Source organism: Callithrix jacchus, chromosome 18 (genome assembly GCF_049354715.1).
Source record: "Callithrix jacchus isolate 240 chromosome 18, calJac240_pri, whole genome shotgun sequence".
NCBI lineage: Eukaryota > Metazoa > Chordata > Mammalia > Primates > Cebidae > Callithrix > Callithrix jacchus.
In genome coordinates, this window is record NC_133519.1 from 44826675 (window position 1) to 44847638 (window position 20964).

A 20964-nucleotide genomic window follows, 5' to 3' on the forward strand; every position below is an offset into this window, starting at 1 on the left:
TAGTGGATCACCTGAGGTCAGGAGTTCAAGACCAGCCTGGCCAACCTGGTGAAACCCCATCTCTACTAAAAATGGAAAAATTAGCTTGATGTGGTGGTGGATGCCCGTAATCCCAGCTACTTGGGAGGCTGAGGCAGGAAAATCACTTGAACCCGGGAGGCAGAGGTTGCAGTGAGCTGAGATTGTATCATTGCACTCCAGCCTGGGTGACAGAGCAAGACTTCATCTCAAGAAAAAAAGAAAAAAGAATAATTCAAATTTCCAGATGCAAAATGAAAGGACAACTTTGAGATTTTAACTTCAGAAATGAAATATTAAAGAATTATAACCCAGAGCTTATTCCAGCAAGACTTTACTAATGTCCACACCAATGATTGCTGAGTATGTGCTGTGTAGTTGGTACTTATTTATTACCTTGAAAATTACGAGAAAAGTAATCATAATATCTACTGTGGATAACTTTATGTAGTGTGTAGTTTATAACAAAGAAGAAGCATGGTTTAGTGGTTAAAGCAAGGACTCTGGAACTGCCTTGCTTGGGTTCAAATCTCCTTTCTACTACTTATTAACCATGTGAACTTGGACAAGTTACTTAACTATTTTATGTCTCAGTTTCTCAACTGTTAAATGGGAGTAATAATTATACTATTATTTATGAAGATTAAATAAAATTTTGGCATAGCATGCACAATGTGTTTGTTAAACAAAAATTCTTAGGACTTTACATTATGTATACTTTTTTCATTTCAGTGATACTATGAGATATGTACTGTCTTTATTTTCATCTTACAGGTGAAGAAGTTTAGTTAAGCATGTAGTCCAGAATCACAGAGCTGTTATGTTTTGAGGCTGGAACTCTTGCCTCACTTTGATGTTTACTCGTGCAGCAGTTTTGCCTGTGAGCAGTGTGTGTGTAGGTGGGAAGATGAAATGGGCTTAAATAACCCTTTGGAAAAGTGTTGGCAATAAGAGCAGACTTCACAGCTTGAGTGTAGATTTTAGATGGCTTTGTAACTTAGGTAGCCTTTTAATATATGGAATGGGTGGGGGCCATTTCAGTTTTGAAAAGAAAATCATAAGAAAGATTTTTAAAGTGAGATTGACATAATCTGTCCAATATATACTATTTAGAGAACTTAGCTATGTTTTATGATTTATGCTAGTAAATATCGGGAATTTTGTCTTGCTTTAGTGCAGTGGTTCTAAACTGGGAAACAGTTTTGCTCCCAGGTGCAAATTGGGCAATATTCTAGAGACTTTTTTTTCAAAATTGGGTATTGCTATTGACGTCTAGCAGCTAGAAGCCAGGTACAGCACTGCAGAGCGAAGAGTTACTTGGCCCAAAATGTCAATAGTGTTAAGGTTAAGAGTCTCTTTTTTAATGAAAAAGAAGAATTTTTCTTGCCTACAGTAAGTGGAACTCATATATAATTAAATCCTTATAGCTGAAATGAATAATATGAATAAATTAATGTATTTTATTATGGTACATAAGAATTTCTGGAAAATTACTCTTTCTATTCAATCTAGGAAGATTCCAAGCAACATCCATACATTCTAAGCATTTAAAACATTCCAGGCATAGACAGAGATTACAAAGATATTTTTGTTTCCCTCCAAGAAGGTATCATAGAGGTTTAAGTAAAGTAACAGGGCAGGCAGCAATGACACCTTGAGTTCTGTTTTAGATCTACATTTGGTCTTCTCTGTGTTGTTCCCTGTTTTCCCATGAACATCAACATCTTTACAATAAATCACTTTTATTTTATGCCAACCGTCAGCTAACTATTCATTAATCTGCTACATCAATTGCTAGTACAAAATGTACCGAGTCGATCGTGAGTGGATGCCATTGCGTCATCTCCATGACATCCATTTGGCTGATGGCACTTTCTGATAGTGTCATGTTATACATTTTCAGCCTGTGAGGAAAAAGGAAATGGAATGTAGAGCTTAGATTGGACACTGCCTGAGAAAGGGATTTCAACATAGTGCTAATAAACCTGCACTGTAATTTCAAATAAGGGAAAGGCATTCCGTATTTACTTGAGTTCCTAGACTGCTCAAGTTGTCCTAAGAGCTTTACTCCTTTCTCCCCACAGAATTACTGCCCAAGTTTTGTTTACCAAATCACATTGGATTCTTCACTAACTTTTCCAGCTTCTGCACTTCCAGCAGTTCCCAAGAATTGTCTTTCAATATCTATAGCCATAACAATTCTAATTTTGAGCTCTGTTTGGAGGGAGCAGGGGCTGCTACATGTAAAGAAGTCCTGTGGCACTCTGCCTGTTCCTCGGAGTTATTATGAAGGGAGGAAAGGTGAGGTTCAGGTTTTTAAAAATATATAAATTTAATAGTTAGAAATAAAGGTTAGTTACAAATACACTTGGAAGAAATGATTGACATTGATTTATATTAAGATCCAAATACACAGGTTGGGGACAAACACCAGGAGGTTTGAGACCTGTTACCAAAGAGTAAAATGAAGCTTGAGTGGAGACTGGTGTGCCTGTGATAAAGGTCACCTCTTCCACAGTGTGGCTCAGGGCTAGGCCATCATCCATTCCTTTAGTAATGTGTATCCTGTTCCTATGTATCGGACTCTATGAGAGACTCTTAGATACAGGAGTGAATAGGAAGGTTGTGATCACTGCTATCATGGAGTTTATAGTTTCTTAGAGACAAAAAGAGGTAAAAGTTGTTAGTATTAGAATATCTGACTGAGCAAGAACTCTGGCTTCAGAAAGACTGGGTTAAAACTCTGTCTCTGAATGAACCTGTTCAACTAACTAAATGCCTCTGAGTCTCAATTTCTTCACCTCTAATGGAAATAATAATACCTAATCAGCAGGTTGTTTGCAGATGTATATAGATAAAGCCTCTGGGGAACTGGATTTAAAGTTGCCAGTTTCGCCCAGTAGGAAAACAAAACAGCTAGTTGACTAGGGAAGCCGGAACTAGATAAGGAGAGAATGGAGAGAACATCTCATCCCCATATTCCTTAACTGTTCAGTCTTTGGGCCCTTATCTTGGATAGTCTTAGGACAAGAACAATTTGAATAAACTTTAGTTATCAGCTAAAACGTCAAAAGAAAACATAACAACGTGTACAAGTAAAAGTTGTTCTGCAATGTTCTGTTAGACAGAATGAGTATTTCTGCCATCAGTATGACTGTGTGGAATGTTTGAAATGTGTAGATTCCAAAGATGTTCCAGTGTGTGGCTGAGAAGGGTCACTGACTAGAAGGAAAACCTGGGTTTCATGAGGGGTGGGGAGGGAGACTTTTAAGTCTTTCTCACCATATTTAGTCCTGACTTGGTAGGCACTGAAGGTCAGAAGTGTGTTTCAGGACAGTTGTGGTTGCATTATAGAAGGCAGCTTGAAAATAAGCAGCTAAGAGACTCTGGTAATAGTCTAGGTAAGAGGTGGTGGTTAGTTGAATTGGGCCAATTATGTTGAATGAAATGAAGGAGTCAGATGTTAACATCATTTTAGAAGTGAAAAGCTAAAGCTTAGGGACAGATTGGATATGTGAATTTTGAGGAAAAGATAATAACTCTGATGTTTCTATCCAGACAGGTAGGAAAGATGACATCATTAAATACAGTAGGAAAGTGAGGAAAAATAGCAAGTTTTTATTTTTAGATTTTTTTGGTTTTGTATTTTGTGTCTTGCATTAGGAAAAGGATGATGAAAATAAATGTACTTTGTAAATACTGCGTTTGAGGGATCTTTAAGGTTTTTAAGGTATTTTTGAGGCATTTGAGAGCAGATTTAAGATCTTACAATAGAGGTAGGGCTCACAGATGTCACTTAGGGAAACACTGACATGTACGTGCAGGGCAGAACTAAAGGAGGGTTGAAGAAAATCCAGAATTGATTCAGATTAAACAGGATTGAACTCTTTCCAAATAGAGTGCCTAACAATAGATTATATGTTAACATGGAATCAAGAACCTCATGTTTGTCATGTTTACATTACTTCCCCCTCATAGCCTTGAGGAAATGAAGGAATGCACTGTAGCCATTGAAACCTTGAAGAGATATTGGTAGTCTCATACGGGGAAACAAACAAGAAGATCAGAAAGACCAAATTAAAAGGGGTGTGATAAATACCCTTGAGTCTAAGTTGGGACCTTAGAGTGGGAGTGAACAAGAGGTAGACTAACCTTACAAAAAATGAAGTCAATTGATTTTTTTTTCAAATAAATAGAGGATAACTGTCCTAGTCTCTCTGCTTGCCAGAGAATAAAGTGGGTCATCTGTGGGGCAGATTAGCTCTTCCATAATTTGTCATAAAGGTCTGGCATTCAGTCAGAGATTGGCTGAATCATAAATACCCAGTGGCTTGCAGAATATGAACATAACAAAAATAAGATCAAGAAAAAAACAGATCCGCAAATATTGGATGTGGATCTTAAAATAACTGAGAGTAATATGTTCAAGAAAATAGATGCTAAGATGGAAGACTTTTGCTAGGAAACCAGATATATGGGAAATAATCAAGTGGAAAATTTTAAACTGAAAAACACAACAAATTAAGAACTCAGTAGATGGTTTCACCATAGTTTGAAAACAATTAAAAAGGGAATTACTGAACTGAAAAATAGGTCCATAGAAAATATCCAGATTGAAACATAAAAGACAAAATAAGGAAATAGAATATAGAATAAAAAGATAAGAGGCCAGGCGCGGTGGCTCAAGCCTGTAATCCCAGCACTTTGGGAGGCCGAGGCGGGTGGATCATGAGGTCAAGAGATCGAGACCATCCTGGTCAACAAGGTGAAACCCCGTCCCTACTAAAAATACAATAAATTAGCTGGGCGTGGTGGCGCGTGCCTGTAATCCCGGCTACTCGGGAGGCTGAGGCAGGAGAATTGCCTGAACCCAGGAGGTGGAGGTTGTGGTGAGCTGAGATCGCGCCATTGCACTCCAGCCTGGGTAACAAGAGCGAAACTCCATCTCAAAAAAAAAAAAAAAAAAAAAAAAAGATAAGAAATATCTGGGATATGATGAAAAGCACTGGGAAGAAAAAGAGAATAGGGCAAAAGTAATATTTGAAAATATAATGGCTGAGTATTATCTGTACAGTAAAGTAAAACAAAAGACCAAGGGTGGATTTCTCAACAAAACAGACAGGAACCATAAGGTATTAATTGACGTGGAAATAAAGTAACTGCTGGTGTAATCCTGAAGATATTGAGCGAAGTTCCAGGATTGAGATGACCTGATATTATAATTTATTATAAAAATACTATAATTAGGACAGTTTGGTATTGGCATGGCATAGATGCAAGCTTAAATGAATAGCTTAATGCCTAATAGGCAAATGGAAGTCCAGAAACAGACTTACACTTATATGACCACTTGATTAATGCAAAGTTTATACTGCAATGCAAGGGTTAAAGGCGGCATTCCCAAGAAATAATGCTGAGACTATTGGTTACACAGGAAAACAAATGACTCTAAACTCCTACCTCACACCTCAGCCAGCTTAGTACATGGGCAGTGAAAAGGCTGAGAGCGTAAAAGCTGCTCTCAGATCTCCATGTGTAATTAGCAATGTTACAGTGTCATAAATGTATCAAAGAAATGACCACATCTGAGAATAGCACTCAGAGGCATTTCTTTCAACAAAATTTCATTTACTTTTTGGTCTTACTGCTTCTAGTTTAGTCATTTCTGCTTTGGTGATAATTGAAGCATGACATTTGAACATCAGTCCATCACCTTAAAGAGGTTTGCCAACGAACACACCCACATTTGCTTTATTCTTTGATTTATCTGTATGTGCATTTGAAAATGTATTTTATGTCTGGAGAGAAATAGAGGTAAACGACTGGATTGGGCTTAATCTAGGCTATTGGCAGAATGACTCCTTGACAGAAGACCAGTAACTTCGTGGCCTTCTTAGTGTCAAAACATTTCTAATTTTTCTGTGGGTGTTACTATACTACTGTTCTTTAGTTCCTTGTAATATTATGCCTTAAGCCCCTGTTCTTCACATGTATGCATAAGAATCACCTGGCCAAGCTGTCAAAATGCAGATTTCCAGGTCCATGCTGGAGAATCTGCTTGAAGGTGCTGAGGTCCTGCATTTTTAGCAGGCACTGCAGGTGAGTCTGTGAAGGTATTTCAATGGACTACATTTAGGGAAACACTGTTTTAAGCTCACCGTCATTGTACTATAGCTATTCAGAGTGCAATATTTTAATTACACATTAGGAGGCCTTTTTTTTTTTTTGCTATGTATCACAAGAATGGTAACAAATTACTTGTAATCTTTATTTCAAGCAAGAGGTTTAAGTTGCTACTGATGAAAGGGAAATAAGCAAATGGAGAATATTTAAAATAGACTAGGAGTTTAGAAGCTGCCATGAGTTCATGAATCACATGATATATTACTTGGACAAAGCTGAAATGACAGATGGGCCTGTTAGGACTTCAGGCAGGCGCTCCTTCAACTCCTGAAGTTTGGTAGTAAGTTTTAACAACCCTGGAATTCTGAAGCTATTTCTGGTACATGTAGTTTCATGTCAACTTTATGGGAAGATAAAAGATCTGTATCCCCCACCCCTGACATTTTTGTTTGTCAAGATTTAGATAAAAGGATGACATCTTAAAAGGGGATTTTGCCCACATATTAGATTTTTGATTCACCACCTGCTTGGCTGAAAATAAGCAAGGTGAGGCTGAGTTAGTGACTCAACACCCAATTTCCCTATAGGCGTTAATTCACAAAGTCATGAAATAAGTGTACTGTGCGGGAAAAACAAATTCTACATTTAACATTTTCTTTAATTCATTTCTTGAAACTTCTCCCAAGTTCTGGGTTGTGTTTACTGTCAAAGGGGACTGCGTTCCTTTTTAAATCTTCTAACTCTGCTACCATGCCAGTGATGGTTATAGATCATGCAAAGAAACTGAGCTATGTGATTACTGTAATCCAACTTTAAACCGCCCTCTTAAAACCTCTTTTTATCCTGTCTACCACTGCTGCAGATGGTTCTCAGCTTGCAGTGGTTAGAGCTGATGCAGATTACAAAAATCGAAGTCTGGAGCTGTCGCTGGATTTCCACTGTCCAGCATCCTTTGATGTCTTAACTCTGAAGTCTCTTGGGAAAGAAGCAAGAGGAGAAATTAGAAACACAGCCACTCTTGACATATATTTTAGAAAGCTGACTTACTTTAAAATTAAAATTAAATAATGAAAATCCAACGTGACAGCAATTAAACAGGATTCTGATTTTTTAAACAAAGTCTGTGGATCTCTTAACATATAAACATGGTGTAGGCATCTTGTTTTTATGGTATTTTCTTCTTCATTTTGTCAGAATTAGAATTTGTTAAATGTTTGACCCGCTGAGAGTCTGACATGACTGAGAAGATGGGTAGATGATCGTGTGACTCATGCTGCTTCAGTTCGTCCCTTCCTTTTCCTATCTGGCGCCTTCCAAGGAACTTCACTTGCATCTTGCTCTTTCTTATTTGGGCCAAGAAGACCTCACTCACCTCTTTCTCAGAGTCAAGTAAAGATCAAATCTGAAAAGGCAATTTCCCCACCTACGACTTGACCTTATTTGTGTGTAATAATCTGGGTGACTGAGTTACTAGTCACAGGGGTAGTGTATCTGGTTATCTTCAATTTACCTTGCCTCTAAAATTAGGCTATTAGCATTTGACTCACTTCCATAATTCGAATTTTCAATTTAGGGTATGGCTCCCTACCAAAGCTAAACTGTTTGTGGGTGAGCAATTCCTGGCATCTGGTTCCCGGCACTCACATATTTGTTGAATGAATGAATGAATGATGTTTACCATCTGCATGCCTCCCCTGCCCACACACTTCTTGTATTCTAGGTTGGTTTTTGCTTGGCTTTTTTTTTTTTTCTTCTACTATTTCTTGGAAAATGGTTTAAAAAAAAAAAAAGAGTATTGGCCTTATGAAAAAAAAACTGGCCCTGTGAGATGATCTAGGGCTGTGCTTTTTAACACATAATTTGCAGCATTCATTGAATATTCTCCTTAAAATTACGTATTTTTCTTGATAATTTTCTACTACCTGCTATTCTAAATATGGAGTTTGGCTTCTGGTTTGCAACCCTGAGCGCTGGTGATACGGCAGAAACATGGTCAAGGAAAAGAAGCCATCACCTCCTGGTTGAGAATGTGATAAAGGCACCCTGTGACGTGTTCTCTTCTTCTGTGGCCCATTCCGCCTTATCATCCTTCCCACTCAATCTTTGTGTTGTCTAATTTGTATTCCATTGTCCTGTTGAGAGATATAAGCACTGGGTTAGAAATGATGATGACTGGCTATTCCCTTTTCTCTAAAATAGGAAATCAGGTGTGACCAGGAGATGATCTGCATCAGGGTCAGCTAGACTACTTGTTAAAAATTGAAGGCCCTTCGTTCTGCTACAGCTACGCTGATAATGGGTCTCGGGGAAGGTCAGGGGTGTGTGTTTTTTCAATGACCCTGAGCATTTGTGTTGCCCTCTCTCTTTTGCCCCACTGCTCTTGACCAATGATGTATAAGGTCCAAGCCAGAAAATTAAAGGCAGTCTCAATGCTGATACTTCATTTGTAGATCCTCCCATTTTTCAATAACCACCACCAAACATAGGCGTGCATCTAAAGAAGCTGAAGATCACATAAAGAACCAGGAGCAATACTGAACAGTTAAGTGAAGGGCGTTGATAAGTTGTTTGATGACCATAGCTATTGTTGATGACAACATCTATTTAAAAAACTTTTTTGGGCCGGGTGCGGTGGCTCACACCTGTAATCCCAGCACTTTGGGAGGCTGAGGTGGGCAGATCACAAGGTCAGGAGATGGAGACCATCTCACAGTCAACATGGTGAAACCCCGTTTCTACTGAAAATACAAAAATTAGCTGGGCATGGTGGCGCACGCCTGTAGTTTCCGCTACTCAGGAGGCTGAGGCAGGAGAATTGCTTGAACCTGGGAGATGGAGGTTGCGGTGAGCCGAGATCGTGCCATTGCACTCCAGCCTGTGCAACAAGAGGGAAACTCTGTCTCAAAAAAAAAAAAAAAAAAAAAAAAACCTTTTTTGGAAATCCAATCAATTGGTCAGAAACTATTATTTTTACTTTGCCTTTATCCTCAACTTTTTGGATCTTTTGTTTGGACCTCTGTACTTCTCTCCCCCACCTCACTCTTGTGCTCATCCTCTTGTTCTCTCCAATTCCAGTTCCTCTTTCTATAGAACCCGTATCTTATAATCTAATTTTTGTTACTGAGGAACATTATGTAATACGAGAATGATTGTTGTGGTCAAATGACCCAGGTTCAAGATCTTGACCAGATACTTATTAGCTGTGTGACATTGCTTATAAGAGATTGCTTAACATCTCTCAGTTTCTGCTGCCTCAACACTAAAATAAAGTACTTATGTTATAGTGCTTTTGTGAGATTTAAATGAGACTAATGTGTGTAAAGTGTTTGATACAGATCCCTGTCGTCATTACTTAGCTATTTGTTGCTTTTGTTATTAATTATAATGGCCACATGGAGAAGCACCTGTTAAACAGCAAAGTCAAGTCCTTAGGTTAGGGGACCTTAAATATTGTGACAGTTGCTTTCTGTTGTTAGCTTCTGAAAGATGTACAGCTGAAGTTGTTTATAGGCAAGTTGCCCTCAAGTTGTTTATAGTCTTGTAGGAAAAGACAGATAGATGTACCACTTCATCCATAAAATACAGTGTGTCCAGTGCTGCAAAGGATTCGGTGGAATCCTGAAAAAGGAGTGATCAATATTTGCACTGTTTGGGTCACTCACTTTGTTGCTAAGTGTATACGTAATGAGAGGAAATTATAATATTTTCTTGATTCGCAATTGTTTTATTCTATTTTAATGGGCACACATATGATACCCCGATTCAAGTGGGTCTTTATGTGAACTGGGTGCAGTGGCTTATGCCTGTAATCCTAGCACTTTGGGAGTCTGAGGCAGGTGGATCACAAGGTCAAGAGATCAAGACCATCCTAGCCAACATGGTGAAACCCTGTCTCTACTAAAGATACAAAAATTAGCTGGGTTTGCTGGTGCATGACTGTAATCCCAGCTACTCAGGAGGCTGAGGCATGAGAATTGCTTGAACCCAGGAGGTGGAGGTTGCAATGAGCCAAGATCATACCATTGCACTCCAGCCTGGCAACGGAGTGAGACTCCATCTCAACAAAAGGAAAGGAAAGGAGAGGGGAGGGGAGGGGAAACTGTTACTTCCTAGCCTAAGGACACCTCACTTCTACCTCAGTAGTGCCATCATATATACATGTTGATTTTTAATTTGAGTGCTACCCCTTAAAGTTGTTCAGTGCACAACCTGTGCAACCATACAAGGCAACTATGTAACAACAAATGATATTCTTCTCACAATGACTTTCATTATTTTATCTGATAAAGTAACTAGGATGAGTTTTCTAACGTTGACAATATAATCTTTTTTTTTAAAAAGTATTTTTTGACTTTTTCCTTTTTAATAGTTATGGATACATAGTAGGTGTCTATATGTATGGGGTACATGAAATGTTTTGATATACGTATGTAGTGCAAAATAATCACATCACAGAAAATAGAGTATGCATCCTGTGAAGCATTTATCCTTTGTGTTACAAATAATCCAATTATACTCTTTTAAATGAAAAGTTACATGATGATTGACTATAGTCACCCTGTTGTGCTATCAAATAGCAATTCTTACTCATTTTTCTATTTTTTTTTGTATCCATTAACCATCCCCACCTCCCCTCTAATCCCCCACTCCCCTTCCCAGCCTCTCGTAATCATCCTTCGGCCCTTTCCCTGAGTTCAATTGTTTTGATTCTTTGACTCCACAAATAAGTGAGAACATGTGATATTTGTGTTTCTGTGCCTGGCTTATTTCATTTAAGATAATGACTCCCATTGTATCCATGCAAATGACAAGATCTCGTTCTTCCTTATGGCTGAGTAACACTCCACCGTGTATCTGTAACACATTTTCTTTATCCATTCATCTGCTGATGGACACTTAGGTTGCTTCTAGATGTGAGCTATTGTAAATAGTGCTTCAGTAAACACAGGAGTGCCGATCTCTCTTCAATATACTGATTCCTTTCTTTTGAGTGTATACTCAGCAGTGGGATTGCTTGATCACAGGGTAGCTCTACTTTTAGGGTTCCGAGAACCCTCCAAACTACTCTCCATCGTGGTTGTACTAATTTACATACCCACCAACAGTGCGCAAGAGTTCCCTTTTCTCCACATCCTCGCCAGCATTTGCTATTGCCTGGATGTAAGCCATTTTAACCGGGCGAGATGAGGTCTCATTGTAATTTTGATTTGCACTTCTCTGATAATCAGTGATGTTGAACACTTTTCTTATGCTTGTTTGCCATTTGTATGTCTTCTTTTGAGAAATATCTATTCAAATCTTTTGCTCATTTTTTGTTTAGGTTATTAGATGTTTTTCTAGTTTTTTGAGCTCCTTATATATTCTGGTCAGAATCCCCTGTCAGGTGGGTAGTTTGCATATTTTGTTCCATTCTGTGGCTTGTCTGTTCACTTCCTTGATGTTTTCTCCGCTGTGTAAAAGGCTTCTTAACTTGATGTGGTCCCATTTGTCCATTTTTGCTTTGGTTGCCTGTGCCTGTGTGGTATTGCTCGAGAAATTTTTGCCTAGAATATCGTCCTGGAGATTTTCTCCAATGCTTTCTTGTTGTAGTTTTATAGTTTGAGGTCTTAGACTTAAATTGTAATCCATTTTGATTTGATTGTTGTATATGGCAAGAGATAGGAGTCTAGCTTCATTCTTCTTCATAGGGAGATACAGTTTCCCAGCACCATTTATTGAAGAGACTGTTTTTTGCCTGGTGTATGCTTATTGTAAAAAATGAGTTCACTGTAGGTCTGTGTATTTGTTTCTGGGTTAAACCTGTGATCTTGTTCCTGTGAAGGTCACGCTGGCCTTAGCTGGGTGAGACTGTCATCCTGTAGCAGCTTGACTGAAATGTTGACTGTTGTGGACCTGTCCTCTAGATGGATGGAGGAGTTTTGAATAAATCGCTTAATAAACGACTCCCTCTCACAGGACTATTATGAAGGACAGCGACATATCTAAAACGTATCTGGCCTATAATGTTTTTCCATTATGTGTATGTTATCTTGTCTCAGACGTTTAAATATATCACTACAGATTCATTGACTAAAACCTGACAATATTTATTAATACAAAATATTAGGAGGGATAAATCACATTTCTACCTCCTTGCTGTTTGTGTTTCTGTAGTTGATACTCCAGATCCCTATGTGGAACTTTTTATCTCTACAACCCCTGACAGCAGGAAGAGAACAAGACACTTCAATAATGACATAAACCCTGTGTGGAATGAGACCTTTGAATTTATTTTGGATCCTAATCAGGAAAATGTTTTGGAGGTAAGTGAACCATTTGGATGCTGTTAGATGGCTGCCATTCATGTTGACAGATACGCTTGACCTTGTTCTTCTACTGCGTTCTTGTTCCTGTTAGCTATAGTTGGAGTTGGTCTGGGCAGCTTAGTCGACTAGAATCTAAATGGCGTCTGTCAAGTAACATGAGTGTCTATCAGGACACACAGGAGTTAGGCAGGGTTGGAGAGACTTTCCTTCTTCCCATGTGCTTTGGAGAAAATGTATTTTCTGCCCTAAAGGGGAGAATCACTGTATAACAGAATATAAATATTTTAAATTGCCTTCCAAAAAAGTGAAAATTATTTTTTTCCAAAATATTTGTATTGATTTTCTACATTAATATCTTTCTTATATTCCAAAGTAGAGAAGAGATAAAGTTTCATTTTTGAAAACATGATAATTGAATAAATCAATCAGGAAAATGTAAAAAAGTATTATATCAAACATAGTACTCAGAAGGTAAAGACTGGCTGCGTACTGTGGCTCCCACCATAGCACTTTCAGAGCACTGAGGCAGGCAGATCACTGGCAGTCAGGAGCACAAGACCAGCCTGGCCAACATGGTAAGGCCCTGTCTCTATTAAAAATACAAAAATTTGCTGGATGTGATGGTGCTCACCCATAATCCCAGCAACTCACGAAGCCGAGGCAGGAGATTCGCTTGAATCTGGGAGGTGGAGGTTGCAGTGAGCTGAGATCCCCCCACTGCGCTCCAGCTTGGTGAATGAGATTGAGTGAGACCCTGTCTCAAAAAAAAAGAAGGAAAAAATAAAAGTATTATTACCAATTAAATACTGAGATCTTCAAATGACTCTTAAATCATTTGAGAGCTTCATTATTTCAAATGTGGTGGAAATTATAGATGTAATTTCCAAGGATCCATGGGAAATTTTATTTTTGTGCTCTACCTTTTACTCTATAGATTACGTTAATGGATGCCAATTATGTCATGGATGAAACTCTAGGGACAGCAACATTTCCTGTATCTTCTATGAAGGTGGGAGAGAAGAAGGAAGTTCCTTTTATTTTCAACCAAGTAAGTAACACTGCAGAATTATTTTCCAGCCTTATGTTAGACAAAATCTATTGATTCTGGAAAGTTCAACACTTGGAAAATTGTATTTGTTTGTAGAATGTTTGCTGTTTAAGAGAAAATTTTGTTTTTATTTCGTGTCCTAATTTGTAAGATTATTCTGGTATCTGTAAACTTTGGTTTAGGGATTATACCAAACAGTGCTAAGACGTTAATCTCCTTTGTTTCTCCAAAGGATGACACTGGTTTTCAGCAGTGCCTTTGGGCTCCATTGGCAGATTTTATGCAAAAAAAAATTGGGAGGATAAAGAGAGATGAAAAACCTAAGAGGGATAGGAGAGAGCGAGAGAACGAGTAAACAAACTCAATGAAAAATATTAGGAAATTCAAAGCCTTCCAAGATCACGTTTGGTAGTAAATCTCTCTGGAGGACAAAGCAGCAAAAGGCCGGAAGGAATGATTGGAGGTTGTTGTTACCTTTCACTTTCTAGGTTTGCTGCATTTCTGAAATTTTGCTAGTGTATTTTGGAATAATAAACCTTAGGTAAAATTTTGTGTGCAGAATAAACTCATTGGATTTTGAATGCTGTAAGAAACGGACTTAGTAGTTTATAATAAGAAAGTAAATAACTGGTGCGCCTGTGTGTGTAAGGCTGGTTAACGTGCTAATTTCTTGTTCCTGGGAGAGACCATGTGTTTTCGCCAAGTCCCTCCACTCACTGAGAACCACCCCTCCCTTCACTCTCAGCTACTCCATGTTGCCTTTCCTGTTACGATCCCAAATGACTCTTCCTCCTTTGAGTCTCCGTGATAACTCTCCATGGTATTACTGGGACTAAATTATCTATACTGTTCAGTTTTTCATTTTCCTCTTGTAGACTAAAATCCTCTAGGTCAGGAAACCTGAAACACTGATTAAACGTGCCTACAGAATTAATGACATAGATGACGTTTATGGAATGAATGTATACCTATTTAGAAACCAGCGTAGCCCAAAGGAGTTTCTTAACCAGTCCATGTAATCAGAATGGCCCAGGTACCTTGAGGATACTCTGGTCCACGCACTCCTTGATGCTTCCACCTGCTGCAGAGAGCATTTCTTCTGTGTTATGTCAAGAGACACACTGCCCACAGTTCTGTCAACCCCTTTTAAAGCGATTTCATTCATTCCTTTTGCAAACATTTACTGAAGATCTGCTGTGTGCCAGTCATTGTGTTTTGTGCAAGGAATGTAAAGAATAAGGTACAGGAAATTCTTCCCTCCATTATCTCCCTGCGACACGGAGGTGAGTAAGCGTTGAAATGAGAAGTGGAAGTAGGGAGATACATACATGTGATAAAAAGAAATCCCCAGACAGTGAGATAAGTACCAGTGAGGCATGTATAGAGTGCTGTGGGAAGGCAGAGTAAAGAACAATCGTGTTGTGACAGGAGGCCCGTGTTGGCTCCATAGCAGTAGCTGATTTTGAACAAATTGAACAGTGAACTGTGGTTAACACCTTGGCATTAAAAGACAGGCTGTTTGGTGTTTAAATTCCAGCTCTGTCACTTGCCATCTGTTTTATTCTGGGAAAATAACACTTAACCCTTCTGTGCCTCAGTTTACTCATCTGTAAAATGGAAATAATATCTCCTAAGGGAATCGTTATGATTAAACAAGTCAATTTTATTTATGTGTATATAATATATAATATATAATATACTGTATATTATATATAAATATAATTATAATTAGATATATTTTATGGTTCAATATATACATTATATGTTACTTAGCTTAATATTAAGCATATAATTCAATAAGTGATTGAAAGTGATTAAAATATGTTAATACTATAAAGTAATTAAAATAAGCGATTAAAATGTATCAATACTTTAAACACACAGATGTATGCGTGTATACATACAGGGCTTAGAACAGTTTCTCGCACATATCAGGCAGTATATAAATGTTACTTGTCTTTGCTGTTATTACACCTTAAGAAAACAGCAGGATATCATCAGTAAAGAAGTTAGGCGCATTCTGGGCAGAGCGTATTGCAAAAGGCCAGAGTCTTGAAAGGAGAAAGCAAGCTGGGGCACAGCAAGGTAAATGGCTTGGCAGGTCCATGTTGCTGAATCACAGGGAAGAGAGTGTAGAGGGGGTCAAGGGCTGCACTTTGCAGGCTTACCTATTGCATGTTGCCAGCCTGTAAATGTCTCTCAGTAAATGTCTGTTGAGGACTTTGCAAGCATGGCTCGGACTTTCCAAAGTAATTTTTTTTTTTACTTGGTTCACTTTAATCCATGATACAAAGACTGCTTATAAGAGAAGATGTTGTGGACAGCATTCATTTCCTCTCCTCTGTCATTTCCGATGGCTGGATGTGTAATCCCCAGGGCTCTAGAGAGGCTTTCCACATTCCTGAATTTAAAGAAGCTTATGTAACTATTCTTTTTGGTGTGCCTGAGAAAATAGTTGTTCAAGCAAGCTTTTCTTCATTACTCTGTTTTCAGCCTCTCTGTATTTTTATCTGAATGATGATCTTTTGAGCTGTCGGGGTAGTTGGGAGAGAAGGAAGCGTGGTGGCTGAGGGGACAGTCCCCTGCTTGTTCCTCAGATCACGTGGGAGTGCCCTGTGCAAACCACCCAGCTATCCAGCCTCTGTCCTCAGCTCAGAATCCCAGTCTTCCCGATGATCTTTCTGCAGTGTTTACAGAGGTCGTAAGAGAGAGGAGGCGGTGAGGGAGCAGTGGGAGAGAAGAGATGTGAGCCTTGAAGATGGTTATGGTAATCTGGTAGAGGAAAAAGAGCACTTAGATTTGGTGAAGAGCGAACACATTCTTCAAGGCAAAATAGTATTAGCAAAAACTCTTGCATAGTTTTATCATCCAAAAGTTAATACTGAGTCAGCATAGAGTGATTTCTGTGTCCAGGAGACAGCTGGAGAAATAACAGGAGCTTCCAAATGGAGATGGGCAGATTCCCAGGGCCCTGCTTTACTCACTTGGAGTCGAAACTGGGAATTGGGAGAATGGACCCTCATTTTGTCTCTGTCATTCATATCTCTCCAGAATGTTTGAATTCTTATTCTTTCTTTCCGAGTCTCATTTTCTTCATCTGTAAAATGAAGGTTTAGGCTGAATTTTTTCTAAGCTCTTTTCTAATTTGTAAAATTTTATGATCTAGAAAGAATACCTTCTCTTCTTTTAAAACATCTTATTTTTATTTATATATTTTTTGAGACAGAATCTTGATCTGTTGCCCAGGCTGGAGTGCAGTGACACGATCTCGGCTCACTGCGACCTCTGCCTCCTGGGTTCAAGCCCATTCCCGTGCCTCAGCCTCACAGGTAGCTGAGATTACAGATACGTACCATCATGCCTGGCTAATTTTTGTATTTTTAGTAGAGACAGCGTTTCACCATGCTGTCCAGGCTGGTCGCAAACTTTGGGAGGCCTTGGCCTCAGGATTATGGTGGTAGCCACCACACCCAGCCTGTTTTATTTACGTGTACAGGTTTGTTATATGGGTATGTTGCAGGATACTGAGGTTTGAGCTTCTATGATCCTGTCGCCCAAATAGTGAACACAGTAGCCAACAGGTAGTTTTTCAACCCTCGCTCCTCTCCTTTCCCCACGTTTGGGGTCTCCAGTGTCTATTTTTCCCATCTTTATGTTCCTGTGTACCCAATGTTTAGCTCACGCTTAGAAACTTATAAGCAGAATACCTTATTTTCATTTGACCTTCTGCACCCAAAAGCTTTCGGTTCTTCATTTTACAGATATGGAAGCTAAATGATAATACTGCAAGAATAAACATCTATCATTGATATAGTATTATATAATTTTAAAATACTGACTTGTCAATATATTGTGTTATTTATTAATATGAGAATGTAAGCCTTTATTGTGCTCCTAAAATGTTGCTGAACATCAAAAAAAAAACTGCACAAAAGTACAATTTTCAAGGAACTAAGAATTTATTTGGAAAGTATACTTTCGTGTGTAAACTGACAGGTAATAATAATTAGTATCATGAGGCATCTAGTCATTGATTTACTTAAGAAGTTATTTACTAAGCAACTGTTATATTCCAAGTGGTATTCTAGGTGACAGGCAGTATCCTGGGGACTCTCCAGGGAGCTTGCATTCTAATAGGGAACGTACACAGGTGATGTTGGGCAAAAGAATGATCAACGCACCGTCAGCTAGTGAGAAAGACTATGAGGAAAATAAAGGTGTGCAATAGAAAACAGTTGGTGGGCAACAAAAGTTCGTATAGTCAGAGAAGGCCTCTCTAAAGCATTATTGTTCTTTAAATTTCATTATAAAAATGCTCAACGTATAAAAAGTTGAAAGATTTATACTGTGAACATCATATGACTGCCACCTAGACTCTATAATTAACATTTTACAAAAAATGTTGACGTTTCTGATGCATGTAAAAGTAAGTGGCTGGCAACAGTATACTTTACCCCTACAAACTTCAGCATGTCATTAACTAGAGGTTAATATTTATGGATGATAAATGGACAGTGCAGGTAATATGTGCAGTGAGATAAGGAGAAATTATTGATTCATTAATTTAATTTTACAAATAACTCTTGAGCCCTCACCAGGTAGGTGGTAGACACCTTTAGGCACTGCCTATTTCAGCAGGGAACAAAATGAACAAGACTCCATACCCTCATGGAGCTTACATTCTACGTAGCAAGACAGATGGAAAGCAAGGTAAATAAGTAAAAGACACTCCTGCTAGGTGATGATAATGACAAGTGCTAACTAAACTGGGGACAGAGAATGGGGCAGGGTGTGTATGTGTGTGAAGGAGTCACCAAGGCAGTTCCACAAATGTGGCTACGGAAGGCATCTCCGAGGATATCTGAGGACAGAAGGCACTCCAAGTAGAAAGGCTCTGAAGCAGTTCGCCTGGCAAGATGAGTAACAGTAGGAGAGAGTGGCTGGAGCATAAAGAAAGAGCGGTGGGGAGCCTGGGAGGAGATAAGTCGGAGAGGTGGAAGCATTTTACCAGCACGAAGAAAGAGGGGTGGGGAGACTGGGAGGGGATACGTCTGAGAGGTGAAAGCACTTTACCAGTGTCTCATCCCGTTTCTAAACATGCAGAATTTATTAGGTGTCGTTTGCATGTATTGATAGGGTTGTAATTTCCACTTTCTGCTTGGATCGCCTCCTCGTCGGATCCATATCCTGCTCCTTCTTTACAGGATCGAGATACAATGTACAGAAACATGATTCTAACTAAAAACAACCCTTTAAAAATGACTTTATTTATTATCCTGTACAGGTCAAGTAAATACGGACAAGGCCGAAAATATTATGTAATACTCTTGAAACGTGTGAATAATGATTGAATCAATATGATGATTAGTTGCTGTTCGTTTCTACCTAGAAAAAAAAAGAGTAAATGAACTCTAGGGATCAGAATTCAAAATAATGTTTTATTGAAAGTAAATGATGTAAATATTAGAACATATGAGAGAAATCATAGCATATTTGAAGAACTTTTTACTAATAGGATAGATTCTTAAATTTGAAATTATTTTGCTCTGTGCATCTTTTTTTATAATAATCATTTTAAAGCAGGGGTCCTCAACCCTTGGTTCCAGTCTACAGCAAGTTAGGACCTTGGCTGCACAGCAGGAGGTGAGTGGTGGGCGAAGGAGCAAAGCTTCGTCTGTATTTACAGTCGCTCCCCATCACTTCCATGGCTGCTCCGCCTCCTAGATCAGCAGTGGCATTAGATTCTCACAGGAGCGTGAACCCTATTTGAACTGCACGTGTGAAGGATCTAGGTTGCATGCTCCTTATAAGAATCTAATGCCAGATGGAAGTTCTAGTTGCAGGAAAACAAGCTCAGGGCTTCCACCGATTCTACATTACGGGAGTTGTATGATTATTTCATTATATATTACAATGTAATAATAATATAAATGAAGTGCACAGTAAATGTAATGCGCTTGAATCCCAAAACCACTCATCCCCCACCCGCCACCCTGGTCCATGTTAAAATCGTCTTCCACAAAACTAGTCCCCGATGCCAAAAGGGTTGGGGACTGCTATTTTAAAGCGCTTCCTTATTGTCAGGCACGATGCTTGTTGCTTTAAGCTTTATTATTTCAAAATGGCTCTGGAAAGTTTTCCAGATAATTAGTGGATTGGATCCTTTAAAAATTATTTTAAAGGCTGAAATGCCTTTTCGTTTTTATCGTTTGTCCCCTCCAGTTCTCCCCGTTCTCCTCTAACTGAAAATCTCCCATTGTGAACGTCTAAAATTGCTTTCCATGGGGAATTGCAAGGTGTCCTTGCTGCTTTTCACAAGAACACGTCAGGGACACAGCCTACTTCTTCCTAAAAAAGGTGGAGTTGTAATTAGTTCTCATTTAGGTATTAGGGTTCTGGGGAGAGCCTGGAAGAGGTGGTCACTCTTCTTTCTAATTGCCGTGATAATACAAGCAGGGTGGAAGCCTGTAATGCAGAGGTGCTTTATGCAGTGTGTGGGAAGAAGTTTACAGTAGTTGTTTAATGACTCACAGGAAGTACGTGTTTTTATCTGAATGACATGTTCTAGGTAAAAGGTGTAGAGAGACTGTTAACGTCTAGCTTATCATGCATAGCAGGTCTGAACATAGTGCACCAAATGAGAGGGTTTAAGTTTCCTCCTGGTTGTGGGTGACCCACTTGGGCAATGTGGAAGTGAGGATCCTAATCCATGTGACAAGAACCTTGCAGCACAGCCTGTAACATTCAAAATGGCGGAAGAATCCTGTGCCTTCTCTTCTGTTCTCCTGCCTTTGTTTAAAGAGTCTTGTCAGTCCATCCAGGATCATGAATGTCTTAGCCAAGAAATGTTGGTAGATACAGAAAGCGCGTGCTAACGGAGAAGACAAATTTCACTATGAACGTAGCATGGTTGATTTTCCTTTTATTTGTGGAGCTGTCAGAACAAACAGGCACTGGATATATTCAAGCACTGGAGATATATATATAATATAATATAATATAATATAATATAATATAATATAATATAATATAATATAATATAATATAATATGTTTTGTTTATTTTTGAGACAGAGTTTTTGCTTTTGTGGCCAAGGCTGGAGTGCAGTGGCATTTTCCCAGCTCACTGCAACCTCCACCCTCCTGCCTCAGTCCCCCGAGTAGCTGGGATTACAGGGGCGTGCCACCATGCCTGGCTAATTTTTCTATTTTTAGTAGAGACGGGAGTTCACCATGGTGGTCAGGCTGGTCTTGAACTCCTGACCTCAGGTGATCCACCTGCCTTGGCCTCCCAAAGTGCTGGGATTACAGGTGTGAGCCACCGCACCTGGCCAAGCACTGGATATGTAATTTACAAATTGCTTAGAGGCCTGCCAGCTGGGAAGCCACTGTCTTCTTGAACACCTTCTGTCATGAGGTGGCACAATGAAAGAGGCCTTGAATCTTTCCATTTATTAGAAAACTCTACATG

At 39.0% G+C, this 20964-nt stretch overlaps 1 protein-coding gene across 3 annotated transcripts in view; it reads left to right on the plus strand.

The window, feature by feature from the left end:
• PLA2G4A (phospholipase A2 group IVA) overlaps window positions 1-20964 on the plus strand; it is a 160386-nt gene that overhangs the window by 48803 nt on the left and 90619 nt on the right. For all 3 annotated transcript variants that reach the window (XM_002760284.7, XM_078355134.1, XM_078355133.1), the window contains 2 exons: window positions 12295-12443; window positions 13381-13494. In XM_002760284.7, the coding sequence (XP_002760330.1) occupies window positions 12295-12443; window positions 13381-13494 (263 nt within the window). The remainder of the gene's footprint in view (window positions 1-12294; window positions 12444-13380; window positions 13495-20964) is intronic.